Genomic DNA, 17,500 nt, shown 5'->3' on the forward strand with positions numbered 1-17,500 from the left:
GAGCTTGAAAGTGTGATTGCTTAACACTTGACTGGCAAAATGTTGAGCTTTGATTTTTATTCAAAGTTTTTTTACTTTAAGGGCGCGTTCGATTGACCGTATTCCGGAATAGGAATACATGGAATGGAAGTTAGAAATCCTTCGTTTTTACGGAGATTCACATTAAAATTATCAAACACTCGCTAAAATGCTATTTTAAACATATCTTTATCAGGGATCGCGTTAACGCAAAAATCGTGCATTTTTGCGCAAATAAAATCCAAAAAATGCATCATCGAAATTTTAATGCGTCCCAGGACGCAAGGCACTGACTTAAATAACTCACACAACTTGCTTTGATTTGTCAGTATATTCTGTTGTTTGTAAAACTGTTGGAGCGATCTGTGATCATAATTGAAGTTCTAAGAAATGGGGTTTAAAACATCTAAAAAGGTTAAAACTAAATTTTCGACCGCCTTCTGCGGTCTTCTTCAGAGGAATGTACTCTGCAAGTCACTGAATGCAAATATAAAGCAAAAGACGTCACTGTTCGTTGCTCCTAAGGTAGGAAACCAGTGATGCGTAAACCCTTGGAAAGGGTGCTCTTTCATTAACAGAGTTCTTGTCCAGGAATGAATGTAACGTTTCTAGAAAAAGCCTTTGTCGGCCGGTCCTATGCATATGCGTCAATATTAATTCCAAGTTGGTTACTCTCTTTTTCTCATAATTTAAAACATACTCTTTCTCTCGCAGAGGGTCACCAAGATTTTGGGACCCCAATTTGGCCCAACATGCGGGTCCCAGGACCCAGATTGAAAAATCCTAGTGCCATCCCTGTTTATTATCCTTGTTGCTTCAAAAGCGCCATACATACCGTTTTGAATCATCACTCCACGTATTCTTATTCCGGAATACGGTCAATCGAACGCACCTAAGTGTAAGTTTTGGATTTCACGGTCCGCCATTACTCACGTTCCAAACTGTCCGATTGGACCTGAGAGGGTTGGATCTAGGGAAAAGTGACGTCATTTACTCACTAGCTTAAATTTTCAGCATGTAAACGCAGCTTATTATATATGCAAAACACGAGTTTAAAAATCTGAAAGCCCGAAACTCCAGTGCTGCATATTAATTCAGCTGCGTACATATGCATTGCATCTTAAACTAGGGGGTTCTTTGACGTCATTTCCTCCTCGATCCAGCTCTCTCCAGTTTCTACAAACCACCCTAACTACCCTCTTTCTGAAGTCACTAGGACTTGAACCTTAATCAGACAGCTCGCGATGACATCCAGCTGTTACAATCGATTTGAATCTATCCTGTCTTCTTTCTCGAAATCGTCTGCCATATCATGGGTTACGAAGGGTTCGTCGCTCTCGGTTGAAGTGCTTTTCCGTTTCCCTTCGTTCTCTCTTGTTCTTTACTCGTCAGGAGATTGATCATGGCCTATTATACTGAGATGTTGACCTGCCCTGTCTTTTGCCTGGCAAAAAAAGATCTTCGAAATGTAATGTGTGAAAAAGGCAACCTCATAGCCAGGGTCTCTCTTCGGGACGAGGTTGTAAAAAAGGTCCAAGCTAGAGCTCGCTGCAAGAGGTTTAATCTGCGATCATGTTTGTCCGCTGATGTAAAGCTTGTGTCTGGAAGAATACTGTTGTGTTCGTAAAAGAACCCCATTTTTTAAACACGGCTGCTCTCTCTTTAATTTAAACTGAGCTTTAAAAGGAGCAGGGGCAGCTCAGTTGGTTTGTGCGTGGCGTTTGGAGCAAGAGGTCCCCAGTTCGATTCTCGGTGACCTCAACGTCTGTTCCGACTTCCTTAGTTCTGATCCGTGTAGCGATAGCTTGAAATACCCGTAAAACGGAGCACCCGCAGAGGGTGAGAAGCAAAACGGCGCACCGTCGGCTTCTATTGATACCAGCCTCAGAGTTGACGGCACTACCGTTGAAAAATAAAGTGACTCTATCTTTACAATTACCTTAAAAATGCCACCGCGCAAGAATTTGCGGGCTCTTTACTTTTCCTTGCCATGTTACTCGGTTCAAACCCTGGCTTTCCAAAATACTGATTTAAAGTATTTTTTGATTTACTCCATTTATAGATATCATATTTTCTACCGCTCACAAAGCGAAAGGACTCGAGTTTGACACAGTTCGAGTCACAGATGACTTTCTACCTGGATCGGACACTGGGCATATTCCACTGGGTAAGTCACCGACGTTTTAGCCTTGGAGTAATAGGGCAAACTTGAAGCGGTACATTTGAATAACTTGTTGGAGTACCAAAAATGTTCTTTTGTCTCAACAGGTTTTGTCCGAGATTGTAGGTTACTCAGGCTCTGTTAAAATACGCGACCACGTTTCGACCTCTCCGAGGTCATTTTCAAGTGTGTGTAAAAAATACAAAAATCGAATGTGGTTCCACGTTGTCTGTACTTTTTTCGACAACGATATTCGTCATCACAGTGTCAAAATGAGTCCGCAACAAATTTTGACCTCTGTGATGACGAATATCGTGGTCGATAAGAGTGCAGCCAACGCTGAACCACATTCGATTTGTTTTTTACAACTGTGACAATATTCAACGTCAAAGAAAACGTTTATTTCATAGTGTGACCAAGATCATAACACAAGCGTTGTCTATAACTTTCTCGTAATATGATTGGTTTATTTCCCAAAATGAGCGCTCCAGCGCTGACAGGAGCAGCTTTGTCTAGACTCTTATCGACAATGGTAAATTAGCCAACCAGATTGCAAGCAATTGTGGTTAAAGAATTTATTACTTACAGTTTAAAGTGCCACTACGATGAAAATTTTGCATGTCCTTTTTTCTTTAGATTTTGAAAATTGACGTACTAAATAGGTATCATGCCAATTTTTATCTCAAAATTCCCACGGAAAGTATGATTATTGTAACGTAGTTTTTCGGTTTTCGCTGGCCGCCATTACTCGAACGGCAAATGAGCGTGAGCGAGGAAAAGGGTTGGGTCTAGCTGGATCGCCTGGGGTCTGACGTCATATGCGCAACGCTCAAAATAAACGCGGGTAATTTCCCATGCCGTCTATGAGATGTGTAAGATCGCCGAGTTGCTTTTTGCTTATATTATATACATTACTCCTTGATCGACTTGTTCACTTTGTCAAAAGCCCACGAAGCGATGCGCGTATGACGTCACGAGCCAAGTCTTGCGTGAAGGCCGCTTACAAAATAATCGCAGGCTTCTCCAATGCCGTCCGAGTAATGGCGGACAGATTTTTAGCAATTTTTGGCTGGCTATTTCCCGACTTATCTCGCTTCTATCGTTCCAAATTTAAATGCATTGTATTATTTTGAACATATTGACTTAATTGACGTTGAAAAAATTCGAAAAGAAAACCAAAAATTTTCGTCGTAGTGGCACTCGAATGTTAAAATGTGATAAAATATCCAAGGTGATTGAGAAATAGTAAAGAAGAATTTGTTTTGATTCTTACCGACATTTCAACTGTTAGTAATATATTCATGCTAATCTTGTAATTGTTATCCACACTTGAAAATGACCTCGGGGAGGTCGAAACGTCGTCACGTGACTTCTTATGGCTTAATTTTATCACAAACTCTTTTGATTTTCGCAAGGATATTCAAAAGCAGTGGCCTCGTCCTAGAGCAAATCTTGACAATAAACATGTGAATCTTAATAAGCCTAAATGTAACTCATTTTTTTCTTTTCTTTTGCATACTTACATAGATAGGCAACCCGACGACGAGAAGAATTTGCTTTACGTCGCTGTGAGTCGCGCCAAGAAGTGCCTTCAGCTTAATGGGACCATACTGCGCTTACTCGCTTGTAGAATGGTATGCGACTTAAAATCCTGCGTGATAACATGAATTCTTGATACTTTTGTATAGATGTCACCAAGTGATCCCGTAGGCCCACGAACTTTCTGTATTTATAGTAAATGGAATGGGCCCACAAAAGATACAAAGAAAACTCTGGCAAGGATTGGAAACCCTCGCTCTCTCTCGCTTGTCTTCTCGCCAGGAGAAGGCGCACCGTTTCTGATCATGTGCAGGTCATGTGCACCAAATGATAAATTTCCGATTTTCTTTTTAAACATTCACACCGTTCAAACCATTTCGAATGACTTGGGATAATCGCGAATGAACAGAGTACGTTTAAGGCGAAGTTGTCCTTGTTCTTAGAAGACCACGAATGGGGTGGGTGCCTTCCATTCCCGTCCTCAATCCAACATGGCGGGTCAGTGAACTGTCCCACGCTCGTTAGGTAATTCGCGCTCCATAATAAGGCAATTGCGCTACAAGTCCAACCTTGTTCCCTTCCTTTCATTAATTATTTATGCAGTAATTAGTATTTTCATTATCATCTTCGTCTTCGGCGTCGTAATCGTCATCATCGTCGTCGTATTCGTCATCATCGTCGTAGTCGTCATTATCGTCCAATCAAATCTCCCGACTAATAATGTATACAGTCTACAATGCTAACTGAAGCCTGCTAATGTAGAGTGTCCAGATTTTCATTTCATTATGATCGCTCGTGCTCTTGAGGGTTCCAGCAGAAAAAAAATTAAAAGTTGCATTCCCGGACAGAGGATTTGAACCAGGAGCACCCACTTTGAAGGAACTGTTTTAATCCACTTAACCACTAAAGCTCAACTGGCTGATAATTGTACCGATTATTTACCAACATTAGTTAGTATACAAAATCATTAATGAACGGTGGTTAAGTCTAGTGCTTGATTTTACAAGGGTCAGCTTTTTCTGGAGGTTTGGTAACCGACATTTTCTTAGCGGGTGATAATACACGTTTACAGCGGCATTCGGAAGGAAAAAAATATTGACATTTTAAAAAATAATAATTTTCTGGCAGTTAGCGACGTTGTAGTCTAGTGATTAAGTTAGTCCACTAGTCTAGGGTAGTTAGTACCCTAGGTATTCGTCTAGTGTGGCAGTTTGGTTAAGTGAATGGGTTATTGATCGAACACTCCCAGGTTCGAGTCCAGCGAGTTCAGGCATTGGGATATTAAAAATAGATATTCAATTTCCTATAAACCTTATCACGCGCTAAGCGTCCCAAATTGACGATAATAGTCAAACCCCCAACGTAATGAAATGAAAATCTAGACACTCTACATTAACACGCTTTAGTTACCATTGTAGACAGTATACATGAATTGGGTGGAGACTGGGTTGCATCGTCGTATATGATCGTATTCGTCATTATCGTCCTTTCTGTTCTAACAGGAATACTTCGTTAAAGCGATGCCACCAACAGATTTGCCTCAGGTACATTCTTGTATAATATAATCCAACTGGAGTCCATCACCCGGAGCCTCAATCTCCCATATAAACCCTTGGAGACAACCTTTGCCCGTATCTTTTTATTTTTAATCGTTCGAATTCCCGCGAATGCATTATCCCGTCCAATCAGAACAAAGTTATTGTATTACGTCACAAGCAGTCACTCACCATTGATCGCGTTCCTGTCACAAAATATTCTAAAAATAAAAAGATACGGGCAAAGGTTGACTCAAGGATATAGTCTGGATGGAGGCTCCCGGTGATGGGCTCCTGAATCCAACGAGTCCTTTATCGACACACAAAACTCTCTTTCGTTATTTCAAAAACCACTTTCATAAATGGATACCTCTTTCACATCCTTTTCTTTATGTTAATTAGACCTACTGCCCTCATTTTGAAGCAAAAATTCTTATGGCATTTGCTCGTCGTAGCGAGGCTAGTAAGGATTATTAGCATTAAAACAAAAGAATATTTTAGTTGACCCGTCATTATGAAAGGGGTCTATAGATGGTTTTCACCTGACGTCACAGCAGCCATGTTGGTGTACAGAACAATAGAGGAAAAAGTCTTTTGGGAATTTTACTCTATTATAATGCAAACATGTGCCATAATTTGCTATTGTTTTGTACACAAACATGGCCGTCTCATCACGTGATTGAAAACCATCTATACCCTTCTCGTTTTAGTCGTTGTGAATATTCAGTTTTCAAGAAGGGTTACTTGCTCTTTACTTGTTTTGTTAAATATTGGGTAGGAATGTCCGATATAGCGTCAATTCTAGGCTTCTTATTTTGAGCATAACCTGGAAATGGAAGTTGACTCCCACCACTGCACCCGGCACTAGGCCAGGTCTGAGGCCGTTGTCTCAAGAAAAGTCTCACAGAGTAAGACCAGATTATACATTCATCCTATGGGCCTTCATATCCCACCTATAAACAAGCGCTGTTTTGTCGTTCTTATTGAACACGCTATTCCCTTCTACTTCACAGTCTGCTGTCTGCATTGATTGCGGGGTTGAAATAGACGTCTCGCTGTCGCCTCACATTGCTGTCCTGAAGGAAACTATCACTTTAGTGAGTACTATGCCACAAGTACTATGCCCTCAAGGGCCACGGGTCAATAGCCCATTTGGCTTCTCCTCATGGGGTATTGACCCGTAGCCCGCAAGGGCTACGTGTCTAATTGTTAAGTATGCAACCGTAAAATGTATTACCGGAATCAGTTGTAATAAATTAAATGGGCACTCATTTGACCACTTACCTTGAGTTGTTGGAGAAGCTATTCAGTTCAAATAAATAAATAAATACAGTACAACAAACACAAGGGAGTGAAAAATGACAACTGGAGGGAGACAAACCAGTTGATCGAGTGGTTCAACCACAGACTACTCGGAGCAACTTGAACTAGTGGCCATAGCAAGACTTCCAAAAACCATAGATTTTCTGTGTTGGGTAGGGGTAGTCATGAAAATTTGGTGTTGTATGAAGATCACGCTTGTTAAGCTGATAATTATCTACATTCTCAATAACTGTCTGACTGACATTTCATTGAAATTGTTGGGAGAATTTACATGCTGATCACTCCTGGGAGTCAAAGGGTTAGTCACAGCTAGAGTACAAAGGGTCGTGCCGTCCTGAAATAACTTGAGCGACTCTGCAGTTCCATGATATGCCCAACTCCAAGATGGCTTCATACATCATTGACAGAGAAAAGGTGGTTCTGTAGCGTGGTCACGTACTCTTTTAAACATCTGGGCGCTGTTGTCAAAAGCCGATTAGCGCTAATCGCAGATTAAAAATTAATCGAGGAGTTAATTTCTCTACTCCCAATTGCTGTTCAACGCATTAAAAGCAGTCAATCTTGAGATACAAAAATAGGCAAAAGAAACTATTACCAAAAAGTTGAAAACGTGAAACAAACGTTTATGCTAATCCTCTGTTAAGTTAATCGGCTTTCTAACAACCGGGCCCTGGTTGGTTGTTTCACAACTGCAATGAACTTTCACTTCGAAAATTATTTCATTTCCTTAGTTTCAATGTGTGATTTTCAATATTCTCTCTATCAAAATGTGCTCTGTTTTGGCGTATTTACAAGTGGATTTCTCAAGCAATTTTTGTTGTGCTTTGCTGCCGAAAAGGTCAGAGATCTTTCTTAATGCCCTTAATACTCTTGTCTACAAATTTTCTTAAAATTCGTTTAAGAGATATAAATTGATACTTTATTTTTGGCAGGAAAGTTTACTAATAGTTAACGCTCAGCTTTGTCTTCGAAATCACCACCGAAGATTTGGAAAAAAGAGCGTCTGTTCTTTAACAGTCCGAAGGTGCTCGAGTGTTTTCCGAGTGTGCACGAGTGCTTCCCGAGTGTGTTTGTGCCATGATTTCATTTCAATTCTTATTGGACATTTTTGTCCTTCTCTAGGGTGGAAACGTCAGAGTGCCAGGCGGTCCTCTCTGTTCTTCTTGTGCCATGGCTAAAGCTCCACACCTTGGATGTTTGGGTGAAGCGTAAATGAATGCTAAATGACACCGACGGAACCTACAGAAACACAGTAGGTTAAGGCAGGCACTGTACAACTTTGTGCTTTGCTGCCAATCCAATGTCAAATCAATATATGAATGACATTTCGTGCGTTAAGCTTGTGAGACGTGGCTCAACATTTCGCAACATGTTTCGATCAGAAAATGTTGAACCGTGTGTGACCAACGATTGGTTAACCCCGTTCAAATGATGGCACACGGCGGGCCATAAATCACCGGGAAAAAAACGAGGATAGTAAGATATTTATTATATCTCTGAGGTTAATCCGGCGCGTGGGCAAGGAAACCGTGAGTCGAAGTCAAGCGAAAGGTTCAACTGCCACAAAGATTGCCGTGTCAAAATCCGAAAAACTAAATCTTCTTGGCTGTTTGAAACAGTTGCTTGCAAGATTCAAACAATTTTACAAGTTTATGTTACAGAAACGACATGAAAAACTTGCTAGAGACTGTTTTATCGAAATTTTAAATTTAGTGGGCTGTACAGCTTGCCGTTCTGTAGAATACGGCCCGCTAATTTAGCGAATCACGGCGCTCGTACCATCTGAGAGATATAATAAAGTTTCTATTTTGGGCGCTCTTCGCGGATTTTGCGATATGCATATTCTTGCGACGCTTGTGAGGACCCGAGACCCGTTTCTCGATAGTCCCGATAACTTTCGGGCCCGAATAGCCATTTTTGACCCTGCCATCCACTTGTTTTAAACGCTGGTATTTTAGTATGTTTTCAAGATACTAGCCAAATAGTTATGAAAATTGAGGACTCAAAACCCTTAGGCTAGTACCTTGTTAAGATACAGAGGGAATTGTGACACCCACGAAGCTTTGCGGGTCTTTCGAGAAACCGGCGGGGGCGTAGTTATCGGAAGTGCCGAAACTTTGCGGGCTTTTTTCGGGTATCACAGATTTCCCAGTCTGTATCTTGAGAAGCCAGAGGTTTTCAGGCATCAAACTTCACAATCGTTTTGTCTTGAAACACATTTAATACCTGCTTGTGAAAACAACTGGGTTGCAGTTTCGTAAATCAGTGGCTTTTCGTGCCCGAAGGGTTTTCGGGACTTGCCAGAAACGGGCTCCAGGAACCCGTTTCTCGAAAGTCCCGCAGACTTTTCGGGCCCGAAAAACCATTTGTGAAACTGCCAACCGCTTGTTTTAGAAAGCCGATCCGTTAACATGTTTTCAAGGTAACAAAAAGAAAAATAACTGTGAAGTGTGAAGACTTAAATCCTGTAGGTTCTTGAGATAAAAAGGGAATTCTCTATTTTCGAATTCCCCATAATACACTTTGTTTGCCCCCCAAATTTTGCATAAACCATTGTTTTCAAATGCTCTTGGGAATATGCAGTGTCCCCAAGAGCATTTGAAAACAATAGTTTATGCAAAATTTGGGGGGCAAACTAAGTGTATTATGGGGAATTCGAAAATAGGGAATGGTAACACCCGAAAATAGCCCGTAAAGTTTCGGGACTTTCGAGAAACAGGCCCCAGGCTTCAAAAGACCCATGACAGAGCCCTCGAAATCATGAACATAAGCATTCAATAGCATTAAATATTACAAGTAGCCTGCTCCCAGGCGGTAGATGATGTTGTTATCGCGAAATAGGCTTATTTAGCAACAGAACGGGACCGTCAGTGGCGACGTGCCGCTCGGCAAAAATATCATTGAGAATTCAGAATAGAGAAGAAAAGAGTGGATTCTGCTCTATTCTGAATTCTCATTGGTATTCTTCTGCGCGCGCCGTCGCCACTGAAGTTTCCGTTCTGTTGCTAAATAAGCCTAATACGTATCCGACTGGACGCTATATCGGAAGCATGTGCGATACGTTAGAGTCGGGTGACAAAAATGAGGGGGTGGGGGCAGGAGAGAAAGAGGGAGAGTCCACCAATGGACGCAGCCACCGAGAAAAGGCAGGTGATCGGGCAGACGGGTTTTTCTCTCCCTCTCCTTCCCGTCCCACACCCCCTCGTTTTGTTACCCCGACCTGTCTCACGCGCTTCCAATATAGCGTCTAATGATAAATCAAAAGTGTATTGCACAACAAGCCATATCAAAAGAAAATAGGCAGAGACAGTATGGTATAAGTCTAGGATTTTTTGTAGTTATTAGGGACCTTTAGATTCTAGGACGAGAACGAGTACGAGTTTTGAATGGCAGTTTTTAGCGAAAATATACTTCGAAAATTTATAACCCGCAGGATTAATCTTTTTCTTTGTTAGCAAAATAGGTTCCTCAGTTATCCTTATTGCTGTTACCTGGGCCTTTTTGCTGATCGAAAAATGCCAAAACTGCTACCCTGTTGTTGACTTGTTTGACACGACGAAAATCTCGTACTAAAATGACGACGGTATCAGGTTTTTCCCGCCAAAATGACGCTGGTTTGCGCGCGCTCACTTTTGTTTCTATGAGAAAATTTCGTACTCGTAGTCTTTTTCGTCCTAGAATCTAAAGCTCTCTATTGATAAAAACGGAGGTCGGTTTCCCTTGACGGGGTAACTGCAGAATAGCGGGCCACTAATTGTGTTGTGTTGTTTCTGAATCAGCATATGAAACCATCCGAGCACGGTATGGCATTTTTGATGATGTTCGGGCGGAAAGCCTCGTAATTTCTTGTAATCAGTTGCGTCTATTTTCGGCCACACGAATGTCATGGGGAACACACTTTCGTTTCTTTTTCATCTACAGATGAAGTAATTCCGAGAGTCGGGCTGGGCAACTCCCGCTCTGTAACCCTTTTTGCTAATAGGGACCTTAAGATCTACGACGGCGACGTCGACGAAAACGTCACCTCAAAATAGAACTTGTACTCTTGTAAAAGTCTTTCGCGATTATTCCATCTCGTTCACGTCGTACAATGTGAGCGAAGTATCCTAAAAATAAGTTGGTACGAGCGGTTTCAGACTGAAAGTAGAGAATGAAAGATTCTCTGTTGCATGCTCACGTTGTCGTCAAAACCTAAAATTTAGTGATTTCACGTCGTCGTAACGCAGAGAACCGCAAAAATATGAGCTAAAATCCGTGCTGCACGTGCAGCACGATTATTTATGCTCTTTTAACCAATGATATCATTGTTTTGTGGCGTTTTCGTCGACGTCGTCGTCGTAGTTCTTAAGATCCCTAATAAGGACATAGAAAACAACGTCGTCGACGAGAATCGAGATGTTCATGTTTGCAATTACTTTTTCTACTCGTTTGACATGCAAAACGTGCGTCATCAGTCCACGAAGGAAATTAGAATAAACCGCGTAGGCATTAAGCGAGAAAGGGGAAAAATGTTTTTTTTTTCAAGCAACTCGTAAATTACGAGGTAAAAACTCTTTGAAATAAATCAGCGACATTACACGACGTTTTTTAACACACAGTCAGACTCCATTCGCGCGAAAGTATTTGTTAAGAACATTTTATCGCGCGCACACTAATTCGTTGGCTGGCGTTATAAACAAAGGAATAAAGGAAGTAGTTTCTAAAGAAACTGGTGCTGCTTCGGTGGGGAAGAAGAACACAAATTTTTTTGGTTTTATCAACGGTGTTGATAATGTAAGTTGACCACCGTACAGGGATAATAAAAGCTGACGTTTCGATCGTTAGCCCTTCGTCTGAGCGAATCCATTCGCTCTGACGAAGGTCTTACGCTCGAAAGGGTTAGCATTTATTATCCCTGTACGGTGGTTAATTTACATTATCAACTCTGTTGATAAAACCAAAAAATGACGTCATATACAACCACTTGAAACGGCCATTACATTTATCACTTGAAAATGAAGTCAAGGTGACTTCGAAACGTCATGTAATATCGCTGATTTTTGTAATCAAATGTAACTCGTAAATTGATAAGTTCTGTGTGATCTTGGTTGTGTTATTAAGGTATCGGGCGAACTGGCTTCAGGCGAAACGACCTGCTCCTGATTACTGAAAAAGCCGCTGCTGAGTTTGCATGTGTGGCTTGCGCCTATGCTTACGTCACCAGTGAAGACCAACCATTTTTAACTCGACCTGACCATTGTGAAGCCATAGGTATTGAATATCCTTTAAAATCCTTACTGGTTTTCCTGGATATTTTTCATTGTGCGCGTTTTGTTATTCCTTAGTGACAGTTTTTTTCTCAACAATTTGTTCTGTATAATAGACAATTTATTATCAATTCACAATAGCATGATATGATAGATTGTATATACGTTGTCAACATTTTTATTTGTTCTATTCCTCAATAAAAGGCAATACCAGACTTCTGGACTTTGCAAGTCTCACAATAATTCTAACATTAATTTTGCACAGGCTACAATATGCGAGAATATTAATTTTTAGCGTTGCCTATACAGGTCCAAATTGTGTCGACATTTATTTCACGACAGAAGTGAATGGTTGTTTTTTGGAATGTGTTTTTGTTGTTAACTTGGAGGTGATTGGCAAAGGAGATTATTCAGCTCCTAGCTGCCGAAGAGGAAGAGCATGAATTGCATCCCAAAGTTGTTCTCATAATCATTTCAGTGAGTTACCTTTTGTCCTCGTTAGTTATTGTGCTTGTTCATCAAAGCAGTTATTAAATTCGGATTCGGAGAACGTTGAAGATTGCCTCACCGCAAACACCCACTTCTGATATGCTTTACGTTTGTGAATAATTGTCGAGACTGCTCAAGTCTATTGTTCCCTTAAATTTGTTACGCAGATTTTGCTGTATTTGTGTACAGCACGTTCACTCACCGGCGCAATTGTTTGGTTTTGCTAGTATTTATCCGGTGGATACCGTTATCCACCTTTTGAACAACCGAAGCCTGGTAAAATGTTATATTTACACTGGAGTCCCGATCAAACCATCGCCTTTGGGTCGAGTTTGCTTTGTAGTTTGACAAACTCTTGGTTTTCGGTTACACAGCAGTAACCAAGGTGATGTGGTGACGTAATTCGGAGGACTGGGGAGAAAAATTTTAACGCCGTATCTCACAACCGCGCGCGGCCTTATTTTCGAATTCAACATGGCAGAGGCGAGGTTAGATCTTGTCGGGTCTACTTGAAGGTTTATTCAGTAATAACAGGAAATGTGGTAGACACGTAATGATCTGTTTGAGTTTTGCGGATGGCCATGCTGCAGAGAGTTTGGAAACAACACCTAAGGCCGCGCGCGGTTGTGGGATACGGCGTTAAGATTTTTCTTCCCAGTCTTTTAAATTACGTCATCAGATCACCCCCCCTCCGTCTGTATGTTTTTGCCTTTCAAGTAGCGAAATCAATGCCAAGTCGGCGAATTTTTGATTGAATATTCCCCCATCCCATAATGCAATACGTTTTGGGGGATTTCCATAAAAATACCCTTGGGACTATATCATGCTTCAGTGAACTGGATATCCATTGTTTTAATTTTACAAATACCCCCCCCCCCCCCCAAAAAAAAAAAAAATGAACTGTTGCGAAAATAGAGAGTGGAGAGAATAAACCAGAATGCAAAACCGGAAATTCTGTTGCTATTCTTTGGGATTGATATGCAAACTCTTTACCTCCCAGAGTGGACCGACAGTTTATTATCCTTGAAAATTTAGCCATTTGTACATGAAACCTTTTCCTCCGTTTTGATGAATACCCTACGGTTGGTCGGGACGGGATTTGAACCTGCGACCTTCCGTTGCTCCGTTGCTCCACCAAATGAGGCAACTGGTCTGCATTGGCCTAATTGTTTGTTTTGATCGATGGACATACATTTTTTTTGTAAATTTTGACGTTTTTAAATGGCTGTATCTCGCTTAATAATATTGGGTCTCAACACCAAACGTGAGGATTTTTTAAAGGTTGGTGTGCACTTTCTAAATATGTGGATCAATAGTTTCTAATCCCATAATTTTCAGACCTTTACCTTGTCCCCCTTGGCTTGAAATCAGGCAACGTTTGTCTCTCTTGGGGAAATATATTGCTGTGTGACCACAAACCGGAGAGTTAATCTGGAGTTAAACCCTGAGCAAACCCTTGCCAAGAAATTACCTTAAGGGCAACTTAAAGTTCAATGGACGCCGAGTTTAAAGGGGCATTGTCACGCTATTTTAGTCAAACTTCAAAACACTAAAAGACGTCTTTGCATCTACGAGGACCAAAAAATAATGCTGTAGTCAATTTGTTGCGAGTAACCATTGAAAGTGCACTGAAGCTATTCTTTGTTGTTTGAACCCAAGGATGGAGAGGATGGAAATGGATTGAAACTTGAAAATCTGGCCAGTTTTTTTCAAGTTTGGAGACTATGTCTTCAGGAAGTCCACAAAATATTAAATACGAATAGCTCTTTGTACCATAAATACATTTCATCTTCTTGGTGGGTTGTCAGGGATGTTGTACATGTGAGATAAATTACTAATTTAGCATGACAGCGCCCCTTTAAGCTTCCTATTGTCTCTTGGGATAAAAAGTAAACATTGGCGTTACATGATCAAGCATTTTAGTTTGTCACACAATCCACCGTGACGCCTGGTCGATGAATTGTCCAGATTGTCAACAAATTCTCTGTACACTCTCAGCGAGCAAGCGTTGGAATAATACCTCAAGGAATTTTTCGATCCCTTGCGACCAACAGGAATTTGTATGTCTTCGGTCCATTCGTTTACCAGAGGATCATAGCATTGCAGTTTTCCCGTCTGGTTGCCATCCAGGTCACAACACCCGCCAACAATGTAGAGCTTGTCATCAACGCAAACAATACTACTTAACACAGCTGGCCTAGAAATCAAGCTGGCGATGAAGTGCCACTCGTTCGTATGTTCGTCGTAGACCTCGCACGTCTTCGTCACCATTCCTCCCTGTCGGTTAATGCCACCGACAACGAAGATTTTATCGTGACACGCAGCACCGCAAGCAAACATTCTGTCTTCTTGTATATCAGCAACCTTGTCCCACCGATTTGTCGCCAAGTCGTATCTTTCAGTGTCTCGTAAACTCTTGTCCATTCTCTGCATCAAGACACCACCGCCGATGAAATAAATTACGTTTCCCTTTGTTACGACACAAATCCCTTCTCGTAAACCGAAATCAAACGAAGTAACGTCCACCCACGAGTTTGACTCGGGTATGTACTTCGTTAGGTGCGACATTAGCTTCTTTCGTCTGCTATTCGGCGGTTCGCCACGAATCGCTCGACAACAAATACAGCTTAAATTCTCACATTCGCAGCAAGCATCCGTCACCAGAGCATATATCTCCCTATCATTTCTCGCAAATATTTGTTTGAGGTATCTTTCTTCTCTATAGGGCAAAGAGTCCCAGCAGTTTGATAGGGAATCGTAGCGAAGCACAGACATCTCGTATAATTCGCGCGTGAGCTGTAGAAGATGGAAAAAATACAGTTTTCCACCGCAAGAGGCCATTTCACATTCTCTTAAATGTGTGGTGATATTGCTAGCAAGCTCACACCATCTGTTTTCTCGCGGGAAATAACACAGAACATACATTTCGGCACACACTACGATAACTGGCACCTCCAGCGATCTCCTCGGTCTAACATGAAAAATATCGTTGTTTCGACACGGCAACCGCTTCATGGCCTGCTTTACAAGCGCAGTACATCCTTCGCTACACTGCACAAGGTCATTTGTTAAGACATCACGATATAACGAGTCACGCGACATGTAGACAAGTCTGACTTGACGAAATAAATCAGCGAAATATTTCTTTCGCCCCGTGTAGTCCCAAGAAATCCATTTTAGAATGATTCCGAAAACATCTTCTTCATCGTTAACATTGATTTCGTCTTTCGAAACCCACAGCTCTACTTCCGTATTTGAGAGTTTCAGAAACTCTAGTGATTTCGCAATCATCAGAAAATTTGCATGAACGAATGATTTTGTCTTTGATTTAAGTTCGCTTAGTTTATATTTCTCTGCAAAAGAATACGTTGAAAGACAGTTTGACGTCGTCAAAGTCTCCAAACTTAGCAAAAACTTCTCGGCGAGAGATTTCAAGCTCGGTAGCAGTAAGTAATCGCCAATTATAAATAGATCGATGGCTATTTCATGGCTCCATGTAGGCACGTTCCCAGTGTATATGAATTCTAATAAGGCCTTGACGGCATCTTCGGTGTATGTTTCTAGGCGAATAACGCCTTCTCTAGACTCTTTCATGCCGCTGTTAAGGAGCTTCTCAAAGTACGGACTTGCCTCTGAAAGAATATCTTGATGAGCCTTAAGTTCTTTTCCGTTTTGAACGACCAGGGTTATGTCGAATGGTTCTTGAGCCATTTCCATCGATTTGAAGTTGACTTGGTTCGAATTCAACGTTTCTTCCCGGGTTAAGTGTTCAAAACACTTTGATGAAGCGGCCATTCGGTGTTAAGAACGATTTCTCCTGCCAATATCCCACTTCTGAACCCCGGCTTAGACTGTCTTCAGCAATGTGACGTAGTGATAATCGAGATGCAATTTTCATCCAGCAGTATAAAGTGATTGGGATGATATTGAAATCGCATGCAAGGTCATTCTTTCGGTTTCTCGCGGCTATTGTTAGATAACTATACACATAAATAATTGACAAAGACAAAGACATCGACAAGTAATTGATAAAAATCCAGGGAGTCCGTATAAATTTAAAAATGTGTGTTGTCGTTGAACTCCGTGTTTCCTCTCACTTGGATGAACGCCATCTTTGTTTCATAAATTGTCCATGGGGAGGAGAGGGTCGTGCATCCAATATCAAAGTAGCAACAAATCTGCCAGTCATAAAAACTCTGTGAAATGACGCTTTTTAGTTGAAAGTTAATTAATAAAAGATTTTTGCTAATGCGATATTGATAAATGAATGAAAGTGCGGATGAATTTATCAAAAGTTTCCGTTCATTCACTCTACTCAACGGAAGTACTTACTGCAGACGCAAACAAGCGTAAATCGAACTCTAACTGAGACGTCGACAAACGTTATTCGAACCTCATTCCGGGGTTTTCTTTTTTACGTCAAAATCTAACTAAAGAAATTTCCGGTTTTTTATCTTTAATTTGCCTGAGGCCGAAGGAAATATTCTTCAGTTTCCGTTGTTTTTAAGGTGCTACCATGGAGTTCCTTTATAATGTCAATACGTAGTTTTATTATTCCATTCCGGTTTCTTGAGAGAAAAATGAATTTTCTTTTTTGCGGGAAATTATGGCCGGAACGAGCTTTAGACAATTCTATGACGACATCATAGTCTTGACATAACAGGTCTTTGGTGACGTCGTGAAATACGAATTCTGACAGAGGTCCGACACAGAAAAGTTTAAAGATAGAAGGTTTCATGTTGCCCTAGGGGATGCGGTTACACAGTAAATGACTCCCCCAGGGTAAAATAATAGGGTGTAATGAGGGCCCGGGATAATTAATATAATTACAGATCTTCGTATATTAGCTACGTTCTGCTTTATAATTGGCCAAGCCACCACAGGGAGCAGATAAACCGTACTTTTCAGTTCAGGAACGACACGAGAAAGTTCTTTTGTTCTTTTTTATGTATCCATGGAAATAACCCAAGGGCAGTTTCGATCTAGGGAAAGCGGTTACACACAAAAACGTCCTTGCCCGTGGGCAAACGCTATTTACCCGCCTGAGCTTCGCTATAATTTCCCTTAAGTTGTCCATTGTAAAACTGAATTACGTTTATAATTAGCTTTGAGCCATGCGTGAAAACCTTCTGTTAATTTGGCGACCTGAAGAGAAAAATAGCTCATTCTCATAACTTAGCTCTCATATC

General features: G+C 41.1%; 3 protein-coding genes across 3 annotated transcripts in view; 1 reads left to right on the forward strand and 2 right to left on the reverse strand.

The window, feature by feature from the left end:
* Positions 1 to 11,342, forward strand: part of LOC138010759 (F-box DNA helicase 1-like) — a 43,119-nt gene extending 31,777 nt beyond the window's left edge. Inside the window, exons 18-22 of the mRNA XM_068857736.1 lie at positions 2,081 to 2,185; positions 3,707 to 3,813; positions 5,221 to 5,262; positions 6,267 to 6,350; positions 7,699 to 11,342. Of these exons, the coding sequence (XP_068713837.1) occupies positions 2,081 to 2,185; positions 3,707 to 3,813; positions 5,221 to 5,262; positions 6,267 to 6,350; positions 7,699 to 7,788 (428 nt within the window). The 3' untranslated portion in view covers positions 7,789 to 11,342. The remainder of the gene's footprint in view (positions 1 to 2,080; positions 2,186 to 3,706; positions 3,814 to 5,220; positions 5,263 to 6,266; positions 6,351 to 7,698) is intronic.
* The window catches only part of LOC138010763 (uncharacterized), an 82,845-nt gene that overhangs the window by 60,168 nt on the left and 5,177 nt on the right, over positions 1 to 17,500 (reverse strand). The gene's annotated exons all lie outside the window — the stretch shown is intronic.
* LOC138010760 (kelch-like protein 2) lies at positions 11,387 to 16,580 on the reverse strand. The gene has a single exon (XM_068857737.1). The coding sequence runs from the start codon at positions 16,104 to 16,106 to the stop codon at positions 14,214 to 14,216; it is 1,893 nt and encodes a 630-aa protein (XP_068713838.1). The 5' UTR covers positions 16,107 to 16,580; the 3' UTR covers positions 11,387 to 14,213.

Source organism: Montipora foliosa, chromosome 7 (assembly GCF_036669935.1).
Source record: "Montipora foliosa isolate CH-2021 chromosome 7, ASM3666993v2, whole genome shotgun sequence".
Lineage (NCBI taxonomy): Eukaryota > Metazoa > Cnidaria > Anthozoa > Scleractinia > Acroporidae > Montipora > Montipora foliosa.

Bases quoted from the DNA above. Each gene is read 5' to 3' on its own strand.
- LOC138010760 (XM_068857737.1), bottom strand. From the start codon at position 16,106: ATGGCCGCTTCATCAAAGTGTTTTGAACACTTAACCCGGGAAGAAACG.